Source organism: Scyliorhinus canicula, chromosome 1 (assembly GCF_902713615.1).
Source record: "Scyliorhinus canicula chromosome 1, sScyCan1.1, whole genome shotgun sequence".
NCBI lineage: Eukaryota > Metazoa > Chordata > Chondrichthyes > Carcharhiniformes > Scyliorhinidae > Scyliorhinus > Scyliorhinus canicula.
Window position 1 is genome coordinate 219,066,383 of NC_052146.1, and position 22,428 is coordinate 219,088,810.

The following is a 22,428-nucleotide window of genomic DNA, read 5'->3' on the forward strand; positions in this document are numbered from 1 at the left end:
TAGACACCACCTTCAACTGTATCAGCCTCAACCTCGTGCATGAAGTTGACTCATTCACACTCCGGAGCACCACAGATCCCAACCCCTCCTCCATGCCCTCCCCCAACTCTTCCTCCCACTTTGCCTTAATTCCATCCAGTGATACCTTATCTTCTCCCAGGATAACCCCATAAATCGCCGACACCAACCCTTTCACCAACCCCCCCCCCGTCAATATCTCTTCCAACAGTGTAGAGGCCGGTGCAATCGGAAAGCTCTGTACTTCCTTTTATTTTTATAAATGTTTTTTGTTGGGATTTTGAACAAAATATATTGACAGTCATGTACACAGAATAAAATTTATATACATAGAAGAGAAGTTAAAAAAAACTGGTACGATATTGTGCACTAGCTCAACAACAGCAACTATAAGTAGGCACCTGTTTGTGCGGGGGAAACTAGGGAGATACATATACATTTGGGTGCCGGAGAAACAATTATATTAGTTATGCCCAATACAGAGAGGACAATACGAAAATGGATCTGGTGTTGGGTGTTGTCACTTGCTTCTCCTGGACGGTTTTTGCTGCTGTTGTCGTCTCGCGTTCACCTCCACTTCGGCCGTTCGTCCCGTCTTTCGCCCGTATTTTCCTTGCCTTCTGTTCCTGTGTTTGCCAAGTTTGTTATCGTTTCCTGTGCTCTCCTTCCAGCTATCATTTACTTGCCCCCCCCCCCCCCCTCTGGTTCCCCTCTATTGTTCCCTGTCTCCTCCCTCTTCCCCCCCACCCCACCCACCCCCTCTCCTGTGGTTAACCTTTTATTTCGCTCCGGTTTAGCTGTCGCTCCCCCTCACGCCTTGGCTACTTTCCCCTGATTCTTGGCTACCTGGCTATTCTTCTGCTTGTTCGTTGGCCACAAACAGGTCCCGGTACAGTTGGGTGAACGGCTCCCAAGTTCTGTGGAAGTTGTCATCTGACCCTCGGATGGCGAATTTGATTTTCTCCATTTGGAGAGATTCTGAGAGGTCGGAGAGCCAGTCTGCAGCTTTGCGTGGTGCTGCTGACCGCCAACCGAATAGGATTCTATGGTGGGCGATCAGGGAGGCAAAGGCAAGGACGTCCGCCCTTCTCCCCAGGAATAGATCTGGCTGGTCTGATACCCCGAAGACCGCCACTTTCGGGCATGGCTCCACCCTCATCCCCACCATTTGGACATTGCCTCAAGGAAGGCTGTCCTGTAACCCATAAGTCTGGGGCAAGACCAGAACATTAGGGCGTGGTTGGCCGGGCCTCCTTGGCACCGTTCACATCGATCCTCCACCTCCGGGAAGAACCTACTCGTTCGGGTCTTGTTAAGTGGACTCTATGTACCACCTATAGTTGAGTCAGGTTGATCCTTGTTCACGTGGAGGGGGAGTTGATCCTATGCAGTTTATCACTCCAGAGTGCCCACTCTGTTTCAATCCACAGGTCTTCCTCACATTTCTTTTCTGTTGCGTCCAGTACGGTGTCGGCCCTTTCTACCAGTCGGTCATACATGTTGCTACAGTTCCCTTTATCTAGAATGCTTGCGTCCAGTAACACGTCCAGTAATGTCTGTCGTGGCGGTTGTGGGTACATCCTTGTCTCCTTTCGTAGGACGTTTTTGAGTTGTAGGTACTTTGGCTTATTTCCCCTGGCTAGCTGGAATTTCTCCAACAGTCGGTCCAGTGTTGCGATCCTGCCGTCCATATATAGGTCCTTAACTGTCAGTGTCCTGTCCCCACTTTTTGAAGGTGGCGTCAGTCAGCGCTGGTGTGAACCTATGATTGTTGCAGATGGGAGCTTTGTCTGACATTCTGGTCAGGCCAAATTGCTGTCGTAGTTGGTTCCAGGACTGGAGGGTGGCTATCACCACCGGGCTGCTGGAGTGTTTTTTGGGTGGGGATGGAAGTGCTGCCGTGGCGAAGGCCCGGAGGGAGGCCCCCTTGCAGGAGGCCTCCTCCGCATGTACACTCGGCTCTGTACTTCCTTCCTGGCAAAATTTCGGACCTGCATACTGCATATACCTAAACATCTCCCCCTGCCCCAACCCATATCCCCCCTCCCAGCTCTTCCAACTTTGCAAACTGGCATCCCAGAAACAAATCCTTTTAATACCCTAACTCCCATCTCCTAAAATTCCCATCCCACCTCCCTGGTTCAAATCTATGATTCTCTACAATCAGCATTTCCCTTGACCCCGCCCAAAGCCTAAAGTGCTGCCGCAACTGCCTCCAGATCCTTAGCGTCGCCACTACCACCCTGAGTATTTCCCTGGGGCCAGCGGGAGCAGCGCCGTTGCCAACGCCCTCAAACTCGACCCCCTGCATAGATTCTCCTCCATTCCAACCCACTGGGATTTCCTCCCCTCTAACCCAGCCCAGCACCTTCTCAGCATTCGCCGCCCAGTAATAATACATTAATTTGGGAGACCCACCCCCCTGCCTGCTGTCCTCTCTGCAACAGCACCTTCTTAATCCTAGCCATCTTACCCACCGCAAATAAATGAGGTGATCATCTTTTCTACTTCCTGAAAGAACGTCTTTAATAAAAGAATCGTCAGGCACTGAAAAATGAAGAAAAACTGCGGCAATACATGCATCTTAATTGCCTGCACTCGACCTACCAGCAATAGAGGAAGACAATCCCATCTTGCCAAATCTGCTTTCACCCTCCCCACCAAACTAGTGATGTTATATCTATGGAGCTCCCCCCCAATCTCAATCTTGTGCCACCTGCACCCCCAGGTATCTAAAGTGGGTTGCCGCCCCTATGGAATAGCAGCCCCCCCACCCCTGCTTCCCCCCCCCCCCCCCCCCCCCCCCCCAAAGGCCGGAACACCACAAAATATTTGCTTTTGTCCAAATTTAGTTTATACCCTGAGAAAGACCCAAACACTCGAAGCAGCTCCAATATGCCACCCATCGATGTACTTGGTTCCAATACATACGATAGCAGGTTGTCTGCATACAAAGATACTCCATGGTCCCCCCCCCCATACCCCTGAACTTCTCAACGCAATGGCTAAAGGCTTGATCGCAGGCGCTGCAATGTGGGTCAACAAGTGGGGCAGCAGTGATACGTGTTACCCCCCTTGGTGCAGAGAGAGGCGTCTCAACCCATGCTGCTCAACGTCACTCCCCGCCTCCGCAAGAAAATTGAAAAAGTGAAACATATATTCATCCCTGAGCTGTCAGCCCCCCCAAGCAGGACGCCTTGGGGCCAAGTGCGAGCAGGAACCCCAAGGGTTTGTTCCACTCAACCCACACTGCACGGAGGGTTTTCCTGTACAGGCTGCTGCTGCACACCCGTCACCCCCTTACTCTTGCCTGTCGCCTGGACACTACCTTATTGCTGTCCGACGGCAGACGTCCCCACTAGAGATCACTCTACGGAGGAGGAGTCCTCAATCTTGGGGAGGGTGTTGCATGTGGCAGGGCTGTACAATTACCAGTTCACGAATTCCCAAGAAGCCTGCCATTTTTGCGGCTGTGTGGAGCCTCTGAATCACGTTTATGTAACGTGTTCTAGGCTGCACACACTTTTTTAGTTTTCTGACAAATCTTTTGTTGCGGTTTTGTTTTCACTTCAGCCCCAACCACTGATCCAAGGGCACCCAGTACGGAGAGCAGCAGGGAACCTGCTCCTGGGCCTGGCGAAGGACACCATTTATAGGTGCAGGCAGCGGGTTGGCGGAGTAGACAGTGCCCCTCTTCTGCGGCTATGCTTGCTGATGAGCCATCAATTGCACGCGAGACAAGTTGCTGTACAAAAGTTAGGCTTTAATAAGCTAGAACTTAGCCCTGCGGTGGACTACAATAAATGGACGACCGCTGGGCGTTCTGACTATTTATACCTCGGTATGGAGGCGTGGTTAACTGAGCCTCTCGACCAATCGGAGAGCTGTCACATGACTGGTCTCAACCAATCGGTCGAGAGGCACATGACCGACCAGGGCCAATGGTAAGCCAGTGTTCTGCACCAATGGCAGACAGCTATGCAAATCATACCACCACATTCACCCCTTGTGGAGAAAGAAGCCGGGGGGGGGGGGGGGGGGGGCGGGGATGGGGGGAAGGAAGAGAGAGAACTGATGGTATGAGTAGCAGCCGGGAGAACAAAAATTTTCTCTTCTTACATTTTTGGCTTCCCACTGGCCCAGACAATTGGCAATAGTACACAAAGTCCCAACAAAATCCATGGAGCTGCTGTAATTTAAATCGATTCGATCAGTCTTTTCGTGGCCCGTGACGTTCTGGCAGACCGCCGCAGTGGAGTAGGTGACGTCGGTTCAGCCGATGGTGGTGGTTCCGCTGACGTCTGGGAGTGATGGTCCTTGAACAGTCTCCGTCACCTGAGCTGGCTGTGGAGACGCCATGGATGGGGAAGGGGTGGCCTGGGTGGGGCGCTGGGGGGAAAAAAACAGGGGGGGGTCTGTGGTGAAGGGGGGGGGGGGGAGGCCGCACGCCGGCGGGTGCCAGGTCCCAGAGGGAGACCGTGTCCTGCCGACCGTCGGGGTACTCCACATACGCATACTGCGGGTTAGCGTGGAGTAACTGGACTTGTTCCACCAAGGGGTCGGACTTGTGCACCCGCACATGCTTCCGAAGCAAGATGGATCCGGGGGCGGCCAGCCACGTCGGGAGAGTGGATCCGGAGGACTACTTCCTTGGGAAGACAAGAAGACGTTCATGAGGTGTCTGATTTGTTGCGGTACAGAGGAGTGAGCGGGTAGAATGTAGGGCATCGGGGATAACCTCTTGCCATCGGGAAATAGGGAGATTTCTGGACCGGAGGGCCAGTAGTATGGTCTTCCAGATGGTACCATTCTCCCGCTCGACCAGTCAGTTACCCCGGGGGTTATAGCTGGTCGTCCTGCTAGAGCTAGAGGCAATGCCCCTGCTGAGCAGGAATTGACACAGCTCGTCGCTCATAAAGGAGGACCCCCGATCGCTGTGTATGTACGCGGGGTAGCCGAACAGGGAAAAGATGGAGAGGAGGGCCTTAATGTCGGTCGATGTGGTCATGTCGGGGCAGGGAATGGCGAAGGGGAAGCGGGAGAATTCGTCAATTACCGCCAGGAAGTAAATGTTATGGTTGTTTGAGGGAAGGGGCCCCTTGAAGTCAATGCTGAGACGTTCGAAGGGGCGGGATGCTTTGACCAGGTGTGCGCGCTCGGGGCGGTAGAAGTGCGGTTTGCACTCTGCGCAGATGTGGCAGTCACGGGTTACTGTCCTGACTTCCGCGATGGAGAAAGGCAGGTTGCGGGCCTTAATGAAGTGGTAGAGACGGGTCACCCCTGGATGGCAGAGGTCCGCGTGGAGGGAGCGGAAGCGGTCTATCTGTGCGCTGATGCAGGTACCACAGGACAGGGCATCAGGAGGCTCATTGAGCTTCCCAGGACGATACAAGATATCGTAGCTGTACGTGGACAACTCGATCCGCCACCGTAAGATTTTGTCGTTCTTAATCTTGCCCCGCTGTGCATTATCGAACATGAAGGCTACTGACCGTTGGTCTGTGAGGAGGGTAAACCTCCTGCCGGCCAAATAGTGCCTCCAATGTCGCACCGCTTCGACTATGGCCTGGGCTTCCTTTTCCACAGAGGGGTGGCGGAGTTCGGAAGCCTGGAGAGTTCTGGAGAAGAAGGCCACGGATCTGCCCGCTTGGTTCAGGGTGGCCGCTAGAGCAACTTCTGATGCGTCGCTCTCGACCTGGAAGGGGAGGGACTCGTCGATGGCGCGCATCGTGGCCGTTGCGATGTCCGCTTTGATGTGGCTAAAAGCCTGGCAGGCCTCTGTCGACGGCTGGAAGGTCGTGGTTTGAATGAGGGGACGGGCCTTGTCAGCGTAGTTGGGAACCCATTGGGCGTAGTAAGCGAAGAAACCTAGGCAGCGTTTGAGGGTATTGGGGAGAGGGAGTTCCATCAGGGGGCGCATGCGTTCGGGGTTGGGGCCTATCACTCCTTTACGCACTACGTAGCCGAGGATGGCTCGACAGTCGGTGCTAAATACGCACTTATCCTTATTGTATGTGAGGTTAAGGAGTTTTGGGGATTGGAGGAATTTGTGGAGGTTGGCGTCACGGTCCTGCTGATCGTGGCCGCAGATGGTGACATTATCAAGATACGGGAAGGTAGCCCGTAATCCATACTTGTCGACCATTCGGTCCATTTCCCGTTGGAAGACCGAGACCCCATTTGTGACACCAAATGGAACCCTAAGGAAGTGGTAGAGGTGCCCATCTGCCTCAAACGCGGTGTATTTGCGGTCACTCGCGCGGAGCGGGAGCTGGTGGTAAGCGGACTTTTTTTTTTAAAATTTAGATTACCCAATTATTTTTTCCAATTTTTAAGGGGCAATTTAGCGTGGCCAATCCACCTACTCTGCACATTTTTGGGTTGTGGGAGCGAAACCCACGCAGACACGGGGAGAATGTGCAAACTCCACACAGACAGTGACCCAGAGCCGGGATCGAACCTGGGACCTCAGCGCTGTGAGGCGGTTATGCTAACCACTTGGCCACCGTGCTGCCCGGTGGTAAGCGGACTTAAGGTCCACAGTGGAGAAGACCTTGTATTTCGCGATATCGTTTACCATGGCGGAAATACGGGGGAGAGGATACGCGTCCAGTTGCGTAAACCAGTTGATGGTCTGGCTATAGTCGATGACCATCCGGTTTTTCTCCCCAGTCCGGACCACCAGCACTTGGGCTCGCCAGGGACTGTTGCTGCCCTCGATGACCCCTTCCGTCAGCGACCTCGGACCTGATGAAGGACCGGTCCTGGGCGCTGTGCCGTCTGCTCTGTGTCGCGACGGGTTTGCAATCGGGAGAGAGATTAACAAACGAGGAGGGGGTCCACTTTGAGGGACGCGAGGCTGCAGACAGTGAGCGGGGGTATAGGGCCGCCGAACTGGAAGGTCAAGCTCTGCAGGTGGCACTGGAAGTCCAGTCCTAGGAGTGCCGGTGCGCAAAGGTCAGGGAGGACAAGGAGTTTATAATTTTAAAAAACCTTCCCTTGGACCGTGAGGTCCGCGATGCAGCACCCGGTGATGCGGATGGAGTGCGAACCTGAGGCTAACCCGATTTTGTGTTTTACAGGATGGACAGGGAGCGCACAGCGTCTTACCGTGGCAGGGTGAACAAAGCTTTCCGTGCTCCCGGAGTCCAGCAGGCAGCCCGTCTCGTGGCCGTTGAGGTAGATCAGCGTTGTCGTTTTGGCGAGCGTGCGTGGACGTGACTGGTCGAGCTGAATGGCTGCGAGCCGTGGAGAAAATCCACATTCGTCGTCGTCGTCCGAGTAGATGCTGAAAGAACCGTGCGTGCCAGTCCCGGAAGGCGGCGCCCAGGACCCGCACGTGGAGTCGGGGTCCCAAGATGGCGGCGCCCAGGATCCGCACGTGGGGTCGGCACCCCAAGATGGCGGCACCCAGGGCCCGCATGTGGAGTCGGCGCCCTAAGATGGCGGCGCCCGTGGGGCCCTCGTGGTTGCTGGGGCGGGGTTAGCGGTGCCGGCGGGCCGATCGGAGCGGCTGAGAGCGGGGGCAGAGAGACGCACAGGGGCCCGGGGGCGGTGAGTGGAGAGTTGCGCGGTGCGCTGGAGGGGCCCGGAAGAGAGAGAGAAGCGCGCAGGGGCCGGGGGGGGAGTGGGGGGGGGGGAACGGCGCGGCGTCCTGGAGGGGCCCGGAGGAGAGAGAGAGAGAGAGGCGCGCAGGCCGGAGGCAGGGTCCGGGGGCGGGGGGGGAGAGAGTTGCGCGGCGTCCAGGAGGGGACCGGGAGGGCCCGGAGGAGAGAGAGAGGTGCGCAGGGGGGCGGGGGAAAGAGAGTTGCGCGGCGTCCAGGAGGGGACCGGGAGGGCCCGGAGGAGAGGGAGAGGTGCGCAGGCCGGGCGCAGGGGGCAAGGGCCCGGGGGGGGGGGGGGGGGGGGGGGGGGGAGAGTTGCGCGGCGTACAGGAGGGGACCGGGAGAGGCACGCAGGCCGGGTGCAGGGGCCCGGGGGCGGGTGGGGGGGGGGAAGGGAGAGAGTTGCGTGGCGTCCAGGAGGGGCCAGCAAGGGCCCGGAGGGGGGGTATCTGTGGTCGCTGCGCGGAACAGCAGCGACCGTTTTGGCCTGGCAGACAGTGGAGAAGTGGCCCGCAGCTCTTACAGAGGGCGGAGCGGGCTGGGCAGCGCGGGCGTGGGTGTTTCGTGAACCCACAAAAATAGCAGCGGGGCCCCGTGGACTTGTCGGGGTGTCCCGCGGTGCAGGCCCGAGGGAGGTCGGGAGCGGCGGATGGCGGTGGGGAAGCGTGCCAGGAGGCCCAGGATGATACAGCGCGGCTTGGGACATAGACGCGGGCGTTTAAATCGGCGACCTCCAGGGAGGTGGAGAGAGTCCGTACCTCAGTTAAGCTGAAGTCGTCTTTCTCCAGCATCCGCTGGCGGATAGCAGGGGACTGCATCCCAGCCACGTAAGCATCTCTGATCAGCAGTTCCATGTGCTCCGTAGCTGAAACTGGGAGGCAGGAGCAATTCCTCCCCAGGATAATGAGGGCCTGGTAAAATTGGTCTAATGACTCACCGGGGAGCTGTTGTCTGGTGGCCAGCAGATGTCGGGCGAATACTGCTGACTGGTTTAAGAAATTGTCCATTCAGCTTAAGCAAGGCGGCATCGTAATCTTTCTGTTCCTTGATCATCGCGTAGGCTGCTATGCCCATGCTGGAGTGGAGGATGTGAAGCTTCTGTGCCATGGTGGGGGGGCTGGTTGCAGACTCCAGGTATCCTTCGAGACGTGCCAGCCAATGTTGAAAAGTTTCTGCAGAGTTCTGAGTTTGTGGGCTGATGCGGAGGCATTCGGGCTTGATCCGGAACTCCATCTTCAAAAATATAGCTTATTAAATTGATGAGCCATCAATTGCACGTGAGACGAGTTGCTGTCCAAACGTTAGGCTTTAATAAGCTAGAACTTAGCCCTGCGGTCGACTACAATAAATGGACGACCGCCGGGCGTTCTAACTATTTATACCTCAGTATGGAGGCGTGGTTAACTCAGCCTCTCGACCAATCGGAGAGCTGTCACATGACTGGTCTCAACCAATCGGTCGAGAGGCACATGACCGACCAGGGCCAATGGTAAGCTGGTGTTCTGCACCAATGGCAGACAGCTATGCAAATCATACCACCACGCTTGCGACTGGGTGTCCCTAGAAAGGGAGCATGCGGTGTCCATGGGCACCAACAAGGCCTTCTGTGCCTGATGGGCACTGCAGGGGTTGGGGTACTTTATTGACCCCTTTAATTGCACTCTTATTTAATGTTTTTAAGTTTCCTTTGATCTTTGTTACATTCGGGCAGTACTCTAACAGTAGCGGCCCATTTTTTTTGTTCCCAAGTTTGTTTCCCGTCTTCTTGTTGGTTGACTTCAAAAGAGTGGCCAATCCACCTACACTGCACATCTTTGGGTTGTAGTGGTTAGACTCATGCAGACACCGAGAATGTGCGTTGATTTCGATTTATCACCTTTCCTGAATTAGTCGCTGGTGGAGGCCACTCGGCCCCTTTAGCTTGGTCTTCCATTCAGGAAGATTATGACTGATCAGATTCTAATTTTAACCACACGTTCCTGCCTCCAGCGAATGGTGGACCTGATAGCATGATTGCCTGGGCTGCTAGGGCGGGCCGCACCTAATGTGCGAGGCCCCTGGCGTGTCCCAGGCTGTGTCTGTCTGGGGGCGGGGCTCAGGCAGGTCGCGGGGGCGGGGCTCAGGCAGGTCGCGGGGGGCGGGACCCAGGCAGGCCGGGGGTGGAGCTCTGCCGGGGGGCGTGGTTTGGGGGTTGAGTCGCTGCAGGGATAGAGCGTGCCCGCGAGCTGGGCCCGCGCGCGGTGTGGGCGGAGCCTGTGGGAAGGGGCGGTGCTTGCTTGCTGGCTGGATTGTCCCCGTCGGCTGCGACTCCCAGCAGAGAGCGTTCACGTATTAGTCAGGGGTGTTTACAGTGTTCACTAATCAGGAGCGCTGTTAGAGCCAAATAGTATTTCAGACCAATTAGACATACGTTTACTGCATGAGCCTCTTAAATGTGACCAATCAGCCTCACGGACCAGCCAGGCGCAGTGGCATTGCGGTGCGTGCGGGAGTTTGAAAGGCCGAGGCCCGGGGGGGAAAAGAGAGATTTAGGACCGTTGGTGTGGACTTTCGCAATGTTTTCCCCGCGGACTCCTGTCGGCGCTAAGCGGACCATCACGGGCTGCATTGGGTCTCCGCTGAGCCGGAGCGGCGGTGGCTTTACGGTGCAGGGGCGGCGAAGTGTGTCGACAGGCGGGCCGGGGGTTTTGTCCCCGGCCTGGCGGTCCAACCTCTGTGCTCGGTGAGTGTTGTTGCGGCTGGAAATAGTTTTACAGTTCAGAAAGAAGCTCTTCGGCCCATGTCTGTGCTGACCATTAAATACCTATCTATTCTAATCATATTTTCTAGCATTTAGTCGGTAGCCTTAGAATCCTTACAGTGCAAAAGGAAGCCATTCGGCCCATTGAGTGCACTCTGAAAGAGCACCCTACCTCCGACCAGTCCTCCACCCTATCCCACTAACCTTACTCTCAGGCATTGGACACTCGGGGGCAATTTAGCATAGTTAATCCACCTATCCTTTGGACCATATCTTTGGACTTTGTGAGGAAACCGGAGCACTCTGAGGAAACCCACAGAAAGAACGTACAAATGCCACACAGTCACCTAAGGTTGGAACTGAACTTGCGTCCCTGAAGCTGTGCGGCAGCAGTGCTAACCTCTGTGCCACCGTTCTACCCCATGTGTGCTATGGCATTTTAAGTGCTCATCTAGGTACTAAACTTATAAGGGTTCCCACCTCCTCCAACCTTGCAGGCAGTGAGTTCCAGATTCCCACCACCCTCCGGGTGAGTTAGGTTTTCCTCCAATTCTAAATTTCCCACTCCTTACCGTAAATCTAAGCTCTCTGGTTATTGACCCCTCCAGTAATTTTGTATGTATCAGTCAGGTTCCACCCTCTGCCTTCTCTGCTCTGGGGGGGGGGGGGGGGAGAAACTATCCCTGCCGAACCAGCATCTCTTCAAAGCTGAAATGCTCAAGCCCAGGCAACATCTTGTTGAATCTCCTCTGCACCGTCTCTATTGCAGTTGTATCCTTCTTATAGTGAGGCTAATGTGAACTAATGAGTGTTTCATACAGCACCATCATAACCTCACTATTCTTATGCTCTATGCCTCTGGTAATAAAGGCAAATGTCCCATATGCCGCCTTAAACACCATGGCCGGGATTCTCCCCTACCCGGCGGGGCAGAGAGTCCTGGCGTATTGGAGTGGCGTCAACCACTCCGGCTTCGGGCCTCCCCGCACCTTTTGGGGCCAAGCCCTCACATTGAGGGGCTAGGCCCGTGCCGGAGTGGTTGCCGCTCCGCCAACCGCGCAAACGGCCTTTGGCGTCTCGCCAGTCAGGGCCGAGGCTTTTGCCGGCCGGCGGAAGTCCGCACATGTGCCGGTGCGTCAGCGACTGCTGACGTCATACCGGCGCAGGGGAGGGGGTCTCTTCTGCCCCCTCCATGGTGAAGGCCATGGTGGGCTCCGATCGCGGGCCAGGCCACCGTGGGGGCAGCCCCTGGGGTCAGATCACCCACCCCAGGAGCCCGCCCGTGCCGCCAATCCCGCCGACACCAGAGGTGTTTTTATTCCCGCCGGCGGGATTGGCCTGTCAGCGGCGGGACTTCGGCCTATTGCGGGCCGGAGAATCACCATGGAGGGTCCGCCGACCGACCCCGGGGGTCGGAGAATTCTGCCCCTTCCTGTCTTCAGGGACCTATGAATTTACACCAAGATTCCTTTGGTCCTCTGTAACTCCAAGCATTCTACCATTCATTGTGTGTTTCCTTTCCTTGTTAGTCATCCAAAATGCGTCACACTTTTCAGGCTTAAATTCCATTTAGCACTGTTCTGCCCATTTGACCAACCCATAGAACAGTATAGCACAATACAGGCCCTTTGGCACACGATGTTGTGCCGACCATTTATCCTAACCCTGACCCATCTGTATCATCCTGTAATCTAAGGCATTCGTCCTCACTACTTTTGTGTCACCCATAAGGGAGCCAGCAGCAATAGCTGCTGAACAGCACTGGAATGGACTTGGAGTCACAAAAAGAATCTTCAACCAGCATCCTCTACTTCTGGCCACTAAGACAGTTTTCATGATCTCTCACGCTCTTCTGCTTCTCTGCCATTGCTTCATCTCTTTTTATATTACAGTATGAAATATACAGATACTGGACATTATAGGAATCGTTTGAAATTTACTATGGAGCAAGTCTTTCTGGGTCTGCGAATTTCCTTGGCCCAATTAATTTTAAAAAGTGTTCTGTTTAGATCACCCGAATCTTTGCTACTGTATCAGATAGTTTTGTTAAATCCCTGAAAAGTCAGAGCATATTTCTAACCAAGTATGTTAATTAGTTTTATGATTTTTAATACAGTCACTACTGAGAGCTTTGACTGGAATTATTTTCTTCTCCAGTTCAACCCCAACCAGAGGAGCACAGTATCAAACAGTTGGTGAGACCCTCAACTATGAAATCAGGAGTTTTGGATCTTCTCTTCCTGTTAAGGTGATGGAGGCCATAACCCTAGCTGAAGGTAACTTTCTTTTTTATTAAACAACTAAATGGTATTTAAATCCTTTGTGTTAAGGCAGTTCAAAAATATTGCATGGGGTGCATTTTTTCCAATGTGTCTGCTCATTGAGATAATAAACTCTTCATCCTCTCTGTTCCCAATAAGGTAAATTTAGTGTTTTTTTGGTTGGATTTCAAGCTGTTTAAATGATAAGAGTACTTTGTATTGAATTACTGCACACTTCCATGTGTAATTGCACCGGTGGCATTGCTATCTCTCTTAATGTTTCACACTTTAGAATTGCTTGTCAGAGGTAATCTAGGCACAGCCACAATCATTACAACATCCTTTAAATGACATGCAGCCATCTCAATTCTCCTTCCCTGATACTAAAGTGATATAACAAGGATGCCTCTTCTCTGCACTCTGTTGTCAGCTTTTCGTACAATGGGCTGTCAAGAGATAATCGAGCAACACAGACCATGATAGGTGTCACACTGAATAAATAGGGCATCTCATGGCCCCCAAGGTTCCTTTGTCATGGAAATAATCAATACAGTGTTTGTCCAATCAAAACTACTGTTGTGCCTGCAATGACACTAGTTTTGTCACATGCATTAATTTAGTAAAAATTAGGGTACATACAATACTTGTAAATATGCTTCTCAAGTAGATATTTACTTAACAAACAACATTCTAAAACACTGGCATATTCTGCATTTCATTTTACCAACCAATGTTTGGAGGTTAAAGCTCTCATGCATACATCATGTGATTGAATATTGTGATCACTTGTTTAGTAAATTTTATTTTATAGTAATTTGGTGTGCAAAACTTGAGCTCATAAAAGGGACATATCGAAAATTTTTGTCTGGCACTCATCAGGGCACTTTGCAAGAATACCAATAAAAAGAGGGGAAAAAATCACCAGATGCATTCTCCATGGCAATCAGAATCTACTTGTCAGTCAACCAGCATTCTTTATCCTACAGTATAAATTATTGTTTTACATTATATCAATATTCTTGTGAAGTGTCCTGATGAGTGCAAGACAAAAAACTTTGATATGTCTTTTTTTTAGCAGTGCTCAATTTTTATTTACAGTATTTTATGGATAGTAACCAACACATTGAACAACATTACGGCCAGCACGGTAGCACAGTTGCTTCACAGCGCCAGGGACCCAGGTTCAGTTCCTGGCTTGGGTCACTGCCTATGCGGAATCTGCAGCTTCTCCCAGTGTCTGCGTAGGTTCTCTCTGGTTTCCCCCCACAAGTCCCGAAAGACATGCTTGTTAGATGAGTTTCTGAATTCTCCCTCGGTGTACCCGAACAGGCGCTGGAGTGTGGCGACTCGGGTATTTTCACAATAATTTCATTGCAGTGTTAATGTAAGCCTACTTGTGACAATAAGATTATTATTATTATTATTATGTTGATATTTATTTTCTGATCCAGTGAAAGTGAAGTAAAAGCATTATCACCAAATCTCACTGTGCACCACTGGAAGCATCTTTGAAACATCCATGTGTTTTCATGCTTTCTTGCATTCTATTTCATGGTAACTCTCTGTATTGCAGTGTATTTGCACAACCTGGTGCCATGGTTAGTCTAAGGATGTAATTAGGTCACACATTAGGCAGTTTCCATTACAACTTGGACATGAAGTTATAAGCATAATGACGCAATGCATAACTTTAACATGGCGAGTGAATTATATGTGTGCTCTGGACCCATTCTTTTTTTCAAAATTTAGAGTACCCAATTCATTTTTTATTTTCAATTAAGGAGCAATTTAGCATGGCCAATTCACCTACCCTGCACATCTTTTGGGTTTGGGGGCAAAACCCATGCAAACAAGGGGAGAATGTGCAAACTTCACACGGACATTGACCCAGAGCTGGGATCGAAGCTGGGACCTCGACACCGTGAGGCAGCAGCACTAACCACTGCCACCGTGCTGCCCTTAATTGCATTCTTAATTTTCTGTCCTATAGACACTGCATTCTCGTGATCTTTTTGAATGCAACTAGATAACGATACTGCATTTATGACATTAATTGACCTGAAAAATACTCCAAATCATTTCACAGATGGGTAGAAGGAAATCCAGTTCTTCGTATGGGCCAGGTAGATTAGGAAGAGTGGCCAAACATTCGGTGAAAGAGCTGGGTTTCAGGAGATTTTTAGGAATGAAGAGGTTTAGGGAGAGAGGTGCAGCTCTGATTATTGTAATGGATGTATTTTTTATGACTCCCTGACGTGAGACCTTTTTATTTTAGCAGATGAGCCATTAAGTGTTAAAATAAGTGACAATGGATGGGCGTGGCTAGTTTGTGGTGAAAAACTGATTGTCTGGAAGATTGGTCAGATGTCCATTGTGAAGGTAGCAAGCATTCACACTTCACATTTCAATCTGTTGATGGTTCAGTTGTAGTTCACTCTGCGTCTCTCCTCTGAATTAGGAGGTTGTAGGTCCAAGTCTCTCTCCAGGACTTGAGAACAAAAATCTATTTGGCACTACAGTACTGTACAGTTGGAGGTGCCATCTTTCAGGTGAGATGTTAAAACGAGGTCTCATCTGCTCCCTCAGATAAATGATCCCATGGCACTGTTCCAAAGAAAAACCGAAGTTATCGCTGGCGTGTATGGGTCAGTGTTTATCCATCAATCAAGATTGCAAGAGCTGATGACCTGGTGTCACATTGCTTGTGGAATCTTGCTCTGCACAAATTGGCCACTGCATTTCCCTCAACAGTGATTTCACTTCAGAATTACTTTATTGGTTGCAAGATGCTTTAGCAGGTCCTGAAATTATGATAAGTACTGTATAAAGGCAAGTCTCTTTTGAAATTGGCTTGAAGCTTTATTATGCATGGTCCGAAGTGCAATTACTATGACCCTGATGTGTACATCTTCTTGAGGCCAAGCCTCCTGACTGAAGGAGGGCTTCCCTGAAAACTCAACAGCCGTGACACCCTTTATCCAGACACCCTTTATCCACCATGAGGCTGCCCAAAGTACATGGGCATGTTGGGTTAAGGAACTGTTTACATTTACTTTCATGAAGGTATTGTGGAAAGCACGGAAGCAAATAAATGCTGATCCAATTTGGATATATTATGCTCAAGTAATGTCCAGAAAATTGGCCACATTTGTCACTCCTACCTTTTGTAGATTAAAAAATATATTTGATACCAAGATGTAGATTTTTTTTAAAAATTGATACTGAGAAAAAGGTTTGTGTACGCACACATTTTACTCAACATGTTTCTGGAAGTTTTGCTCAAGTTTTGTTCCCCCACAGCTTTCTGTGTGTAAAGAATTTCAGTTGCCACCCTGTGATCTCCCATACGTTGCAGACCTGATCGCTTTATCTCTTCCAAATGAACACTGTTCCATTCAGGTGAGTACCTGCATGTATTGAGAACACCTGTTTAACCATCTGTGGATTTAGTCAATGTTATTCTGGGACTTGTGCACATAATTTATGCTGGCAGTTAATCCCAAGGATCTAAAATGTACAAACAAATCATTTTATCCAGATGGTCTATGGTGGATTTGATGGTTAACATGAGCCGCCTCCCGATGTAATACCGCTGCCTTGGGTCCCATCCTCATTATGTAAACGTCAGGCTTCTTAAATGCAATCTGCTTTGAACCTGCCATTTAACAGCGTATTCCATGCTCTCAACTCTGTGTAGAGAGAGATTCCTATGTTGTCAAAAAGACATTGGTTTTGGTTAACACATTCACACTTGAGACCTGGTCTATGTGTTTCACTGAACGTAATCGGCTTGAAACATTTATCGTGCGCTGACCTGTGCCAAGAAATAGACTAATTGGCAATCAGATCCCACCACTGTTTCTGAGACTTCACTTTGGCAATTAAAGCAGTGTAAATGTATGCTTTAACAATAATCAGTTGAGAACTCAGGAAGATAAAGATGCTGTCAAAAGCTTTCGTCTTGTATTCATCAGGACAGATTTGCAAGAATATGAATTGTAAAGGAAACAAAAGTTTATGCTGCATGATAAGTGAATGCTGAATGGTTGGCAGGTGGACTCTGGTCAAGGCATTGGAGAATACACAAGGGAACAATTAACTGCCAAGCTATTATTTAAATTCAGGCAGGTGGACTCTTGTCAAGGCATTGGCATAGCGAATGAACCAGGGAATGGCTGTCCTCCAAGCTTTTGTTTAATTGAAAGGGATGCATTGAGTGGACATAATCTTTATTATTGTCACAATTAGGCTTGCCTGCTTCTGTGTGAATTCATGTAGCTTCCAGCACAAACAAGTGAGACGATGCAAGGCCAACTGATTATCTTAAATTGGTTATCAGTATAATTAACACAATTAGGATTGTTCAGCAGGTGGTATCAATCATGAAATCACATCAAATGTTGAAAGCTATGTTCTGAATTTTGCAAGCAGGGGCTGATTGGGTACGGTCAGTACTTGTTTCGCATAGCTGATGTAACATGCTATTTGCCATTCATTGCGATATATGGCCATCATACCTGGCATCAAACCAGCACTGAAATTCATATACCACATTACTAATTTGTGTGATAGATGGAACGTCTTTTTGGTTTGATGGCAGCATCCTGTTGAGCATGCCACTCGTGTTGCTCCTAATAACAACAGCATACAGTGACTAGCTTCTTCTGCTCAAATCTTTGAGACACCTTGCCCTTCCATGATATTCGGAGGTAGACTGGGCACTTTCAGGAGCAATGGTTTGCAGCCTTAAGCCCGTCAATGAGGTTTTCTGATATACAGTGAGCAATGATCAAATCATGGTAGCCATTATCCCACGGTTTGTCTTTGATGCGCCCTATTTCAGCATCAAGCTTGCATGGTGAGCGAATGGCTTGGCCCCAATTTATGAGGTTGCCTATCTTACCATGTGGAACTGTAGGAATCCTAGCGCAAGTATTGACCAGTGAAGGCAGGCTTCTGGTTGAGAGTAATAAATAACGTTTTGGCAGAATTCTCAACTAGCACGTCAAGGAAAGGGAGCACATTTGACTGCTTTGTTTCAACGGTGAATTTGAATGCAGGATGGAACCCATTGAGGTAAGGAAACTTTTGCATTGCAGCTGTGGATTCAAATGTAGTAAATATATCATCTACGTTTCTGAAATACGCAAGGGTAAGTGATTGGGTTTCATTTCGTCAAGAACTTGTTTCTCATGGAAACCACCAAAAGGTGTTTGCATGCTGAGAAGACAGGGGATCCCATGGCAACACCAACTATTTGGGCATGCATGGTGTTAAAACTGAACTCAGCTGCACAAGTTGCTGAGTTCATAAGTTCAATGAACACGGATTCAGATAATGGTGGGACATCTAGATTACCATGACCTAGTGATGCAGTGTAAATATCAATGGCTTCTTGAGTGGTATAATGTGGAACGGTTGCTCAGATCATCATTAAGATTGGCGTGTCCAAATTTCTAGTCATTGGACCTGTCGCTAAGCATGACCAGACAACCCTGCTCAAGAGAAAGTTACAAAATTGCTTGTTGGACTTCTGGCAAGCTGTCGAGTGGTATATATGTTAGGATTCATAAGTTTGTAAAATACCGAAATATAGGAGCATAATTAGGCCATTTGACCCATCCAGTCTGCTCTGCCATTCGATCATTGCTGATCTCATCCTGGCATTAAGTTCACTGTCCTGCCTGTTCTCCATAACCCTTCAACCCAATGCCAATTAAAAACCTGTCTAACTCTTCCTTTAATTTACTCACGATCCCAGCATCCGCAGCACTTTGGGGTCGCTAATTCTACAGATTCCCAAACCTTTAGGACAAGTAATGTGCTTTTTCCTATGTGCTTTGGAAGATGCACAAAAAGGATTTTCCCTTGATGTCCTATCTCATCGCCGGTTTAACTCGGTTGACTAGACAGCTGGTTCATGATGCAGAGTGAGGCCAGCGGTGCGGGTGCAATACCGGCTGAGGTTATTCATGAAGGCCCTGTCTTCAAAACCTTGCCCCTCGCCAGAGGTGTGGTGATTCTCGGGTTAAATCACCACCAGTCAGCTCTCTGCGTCAAAGGGGAAAGCAGCCTATGGTCAGGTGGGACTATGGTGTTTTTATCTTCACCTTTCTCATTGATGTCTGATTCTGCATAACATGAATTGACCGAATGGTTGGGTGAGCTGCTGCAACCAGTTCTGAGCAAATTCTCCACGTGCACGATGAAAGATTAACTTACCTTTTGTGAAGAGCATAATACAGGGCTTGCATATCAATAGCAATGCCCTGTCCATGTGCTCATTCAATATTGCTAGCCAATTCACCAATGTACCGCTCAAAGAAGCCATTGACATTTAGACCATATCGCTATATCATGGCAATTAGACGCACCACCATTGTCTGAACCTGTATTCATTGAACTTGTGAACTCAGCAACTAGTTTGGTTTTAGTGACGCCACGTGTTCCCAAGTAGATGGTTGCCATGGGGCGCTTGCAAACTCGTTTGTTGGTTTCTAAGAGAAATACGTCTTTGATGGAATGACACAATCTCCTCCCCTTGCATATTTCCACTATGTAGCTGATACATTTGCAATATTTGAATTCACAGCTGCATATAAGAATTTCCTTACCCTAATGGGCTGGATTCTGCACCCAAATTTACCTTGGAAATGGAGCAGTCAAATGATCTTCCTTTCCTTGACATGCTAGTTGAGAAATCTGATGCGGGGTTCTCACCCATGGTCTACTGCAAGCCTACCGTCACTGGTCAAAGCATGCGTTGGGATTCCTACTGTTCCACACGCTTTAAGATTGGCCCTATTGGCAACCCTGTAAATGGGTCCCGAGCCATTCACTCACCTTGTAGGCTGGATGCTTTAAAAAGGGCACATCAAAGCCAGCCTGCAGGATAATGGCTACTCTGACTAAATCATTACTCGCTGTATATCTCACAAACTCCTTAATGGGACTACTGGGGCTGTTTAGCACAGGCTAAAGCAGGCCAGCAGCATGGTTTGATTCCCGTAACAGCCTCCCTGAACAGGCGCTGGAATGTGGCGACTAGGGGCTTTTCACAGTAACTTCATCTGAAGCCTACTCGTGACAATAAGCGATTTTCATTTCATTTCACCCTTAAAAGTGCTCCAACTACCTCTGATGACCCTGCAATGGTGTCTCAAAAATTGAGCAACTGGTAAAGCTAGCCATTGCACGCTGTTATGATGCATTGGCAACACAAGTGGTAATCAGATGCCGTCATCAAGGTGAAAATATATTCTCAGCAGGTCTGGTTGCATCTGTGGAGAAAGAAGGGAGGGGTAAAGTTTCCAGTCTGGATGTCTCTTTGTCAAAGCACTTTGTTTCCGATTCCAGCATCTGCAGTAATTTGCTATCACTGAAAACAAATTTGCCTATCACACAAACTAGTAATGTGCTGTATGAATTTTGGTGCTGGTGTGATGCCAAGTATATAGGACTTGCGTCCCAGTGACTGACATGGTATCAAACATCATGTCCCTACAACTGTTTGCAACAGGCAAAAATAATGACTATCTCGCCAGCCTGTGCTTGCAAAACTCAAAACTGTGTCCAGCATTGTGGTTGCGCAATTGGACAGAACAATCCAGGTTGTGCTAAGAATTACACTGACAACCAATTAAGATCTGGCTCACAGTGTGTCTCTCTTTTATATGTGCTAGAAGCTACATATATTCACACAGGCTCCTGTCCTTTGCACGCAAGGAGCTTGTCCACACTTATACTTTCTTGAAATAAGCAAAAGCCTGGGGGGGGGGGGGGCAGCCATTCCCTGGTTCATTCCCCACGGCAGTGTCATGAACAGAGTCGACCTGCCTGGTTTGAATTTAACAATAGTTTGGCAGTTAATTGTTGACAGGTGTTTTCTCCATGGCAGAACCTTTTACTGATTCAAGACCACTTGCTAACCGATCAGCACTCTGTTCCCTTGCAGCATACATTGTTGTTTTGTTTACAATTGGTATGCTTGCAAATTTTTGCTAATGAACACAAGGCGAAAATCTTCAACTGTATGTTTTTTTTTCAGCAATACTCTATTCTGTGCTTCCAAATGACTTGATCAATTTGATATGTAGGACTGTAAGATGTGATGAATGATTGAAATACAAGTTTTCTTTAGTTAAAATGAGTAGCACATTTTATCCCTTTGTTGAGGATGAGAATTCAGTCATGTATGATGTTGCCATGCCCTAAGTATTCTATATTCTCCCGTTCTCAATCTAATACCAGCACTTTGGCAGTGAAGTATGAAATCAGTGTAATGATGTTTGGACTCCTGATGGTAAGGTTTTTGATTTCAGTTGTGTTTTCTGGATGTTAAAAAACTTAAAGCTGCTGATAGATTTGTACAAATCCTATGGAAATCCTGTTATAGAGAACATAGAACATAGAACATAGAACATAGAACATAGAACATAGAACATAGAACATAGAACAGTACAGCACAGAACAGGCCCTTCGGCCCTCGATGTTGTGCCGAGCAATGATCACCCTACTTTAAACCCATGTAACCCGTATACCCGTAACCCAACAATCCCCCCATTAACCTTACACTACGGGCAATTTAGCATAGCCAATCCACCTAACCCGCACATCTTTGGACTGTGGGAGGAAACCGGAGCACCCGGAGGAAACCCACGCACACACAGGGAGGACGTGCAGACTCCACACAGACAGTGACCCAGCCGGGAATCGAACCTGGGACCCTGGAGCTGTGAAGCATTGATGCTAACCACCATGCTACCGTGAGGCCCAAGTGAAATGAAATGAAAATACCTTTCTGTAAATTATTAACTATTTACATATCCTCTTCACTGATGCATTGTACATAGCGGGGAGCAAAATTATATAGATTTACATTGCGTCACCAGCACAGACACTGATTTCTAATTGTGCCAGTGTTTTATGCTCTACATAAACCTCTTCCCTGCTTCATTTTATCCTATCAACATGTCTTCCTATTCCTTTCTCCCTTCTATTCCTTTCCCCCTTGCAAGCTTGTTCAGTTTCCTCTTAAAGACACCTGTGCAATTCACCTTAAACAGTACTTGTGCCAGCAGCTCCCATGTGCTTACTGCCTTCTGGATAGATAAGGAAGCAGGCATTGATGATAGGGGGTGGGCGGGTGGTTGATATTTGAGCAGGTTTTTTAAAAGGTTCAGTTGATTTTGAAGTAATCTTGTTCACTTTTTGAGGATAGATTTCAGATCAGTTGTGTCGTCTTAGAAATTTGAGTTTCGCCTGTTTCCAAAAAAAACTTGCAAAAGAAAATTTGAAAGGATGAGCAAATGCGTTGAAGCAGACCGATCTGCTGACTGGACAGCATGGTGGCACAGTGGTTAGCACTGCTGCCTCAGCGCCAGGGATCTGCCTTGGATGACTATGTGAAGTTTGTATATTCTCCCCATGTCTGTGTGGGTTTCCTCCTGGTGCTCCGGTTTCTTCCCATAGTCCAAAGATGTACAGGTTAAGTGAATTGGCCATACTAAGTTTCCGCTTTGTGTTCAAAAGGTTTGTTAGTGTTATGGGAATAGGATGGGGGTGTGTGCTTTGGTAGAGTGCTCTTTCAGAGGGTTCGTGCAGACCTGATGGGCTGAATGGCCTCCTTCTGCACTACAATGATTCTATGATTGAGGGGGTCTAAAACTAGGGCCGTGAGAAATTCCTCCTACAGCTATTTTAATAGCAGGCACTTGCACTTTTGTAGTTTGTGTTTTAGACTTCATAAAACTTACTATGAATAGTTCATAACTTGGTTTTGTTTATGGTGGCCAGTGTAGCTTTT

General features: G+C 49.2%; 1 protein-coding gene across 3 annotated transcripts in view; it reads left to right on the forward strand.

Annotated features, from left to right (window-relative positions):
• Positions 1 to 10,050: 10,050 nt before the first annotated feature.
• The window catches only part of nup133 (nucleoporin 133), a 91,557-nt gene continuing 79,179 nt past the window's right edge, over positions 10,051 to 22,428 (forward strand). The window contains exons 1-4 of one of the 3 annotated variants that reach the window (XM_038807960.1): positions 10,051 to 10,344; positions 12,520 to 12,638; positions 14,902 to 15,002; positions 15,924 to 16,022. In XM_038807960.1, the coding sequence (XP_038663888.1) occupies positions 10,178 to 10,344; positions 12,520 to 12,638; positions 14,902 to 15,002; positions 15,924 to 16,022 (486 nt within the window). In that variant the 5' untranslated portion in view covers positions 10,051 to 10,177. Of the gene's footprint in view, positions 10,345 to 12,519; positions 12,639 to 14,898; positions 15,003 to 15,923; positions 16,023 to 22,428 lie in introns of those variants that run through there. The other 2 variants (XM_038807949.1, XM_038807970.1) reach the window with 2 other exon arrangements.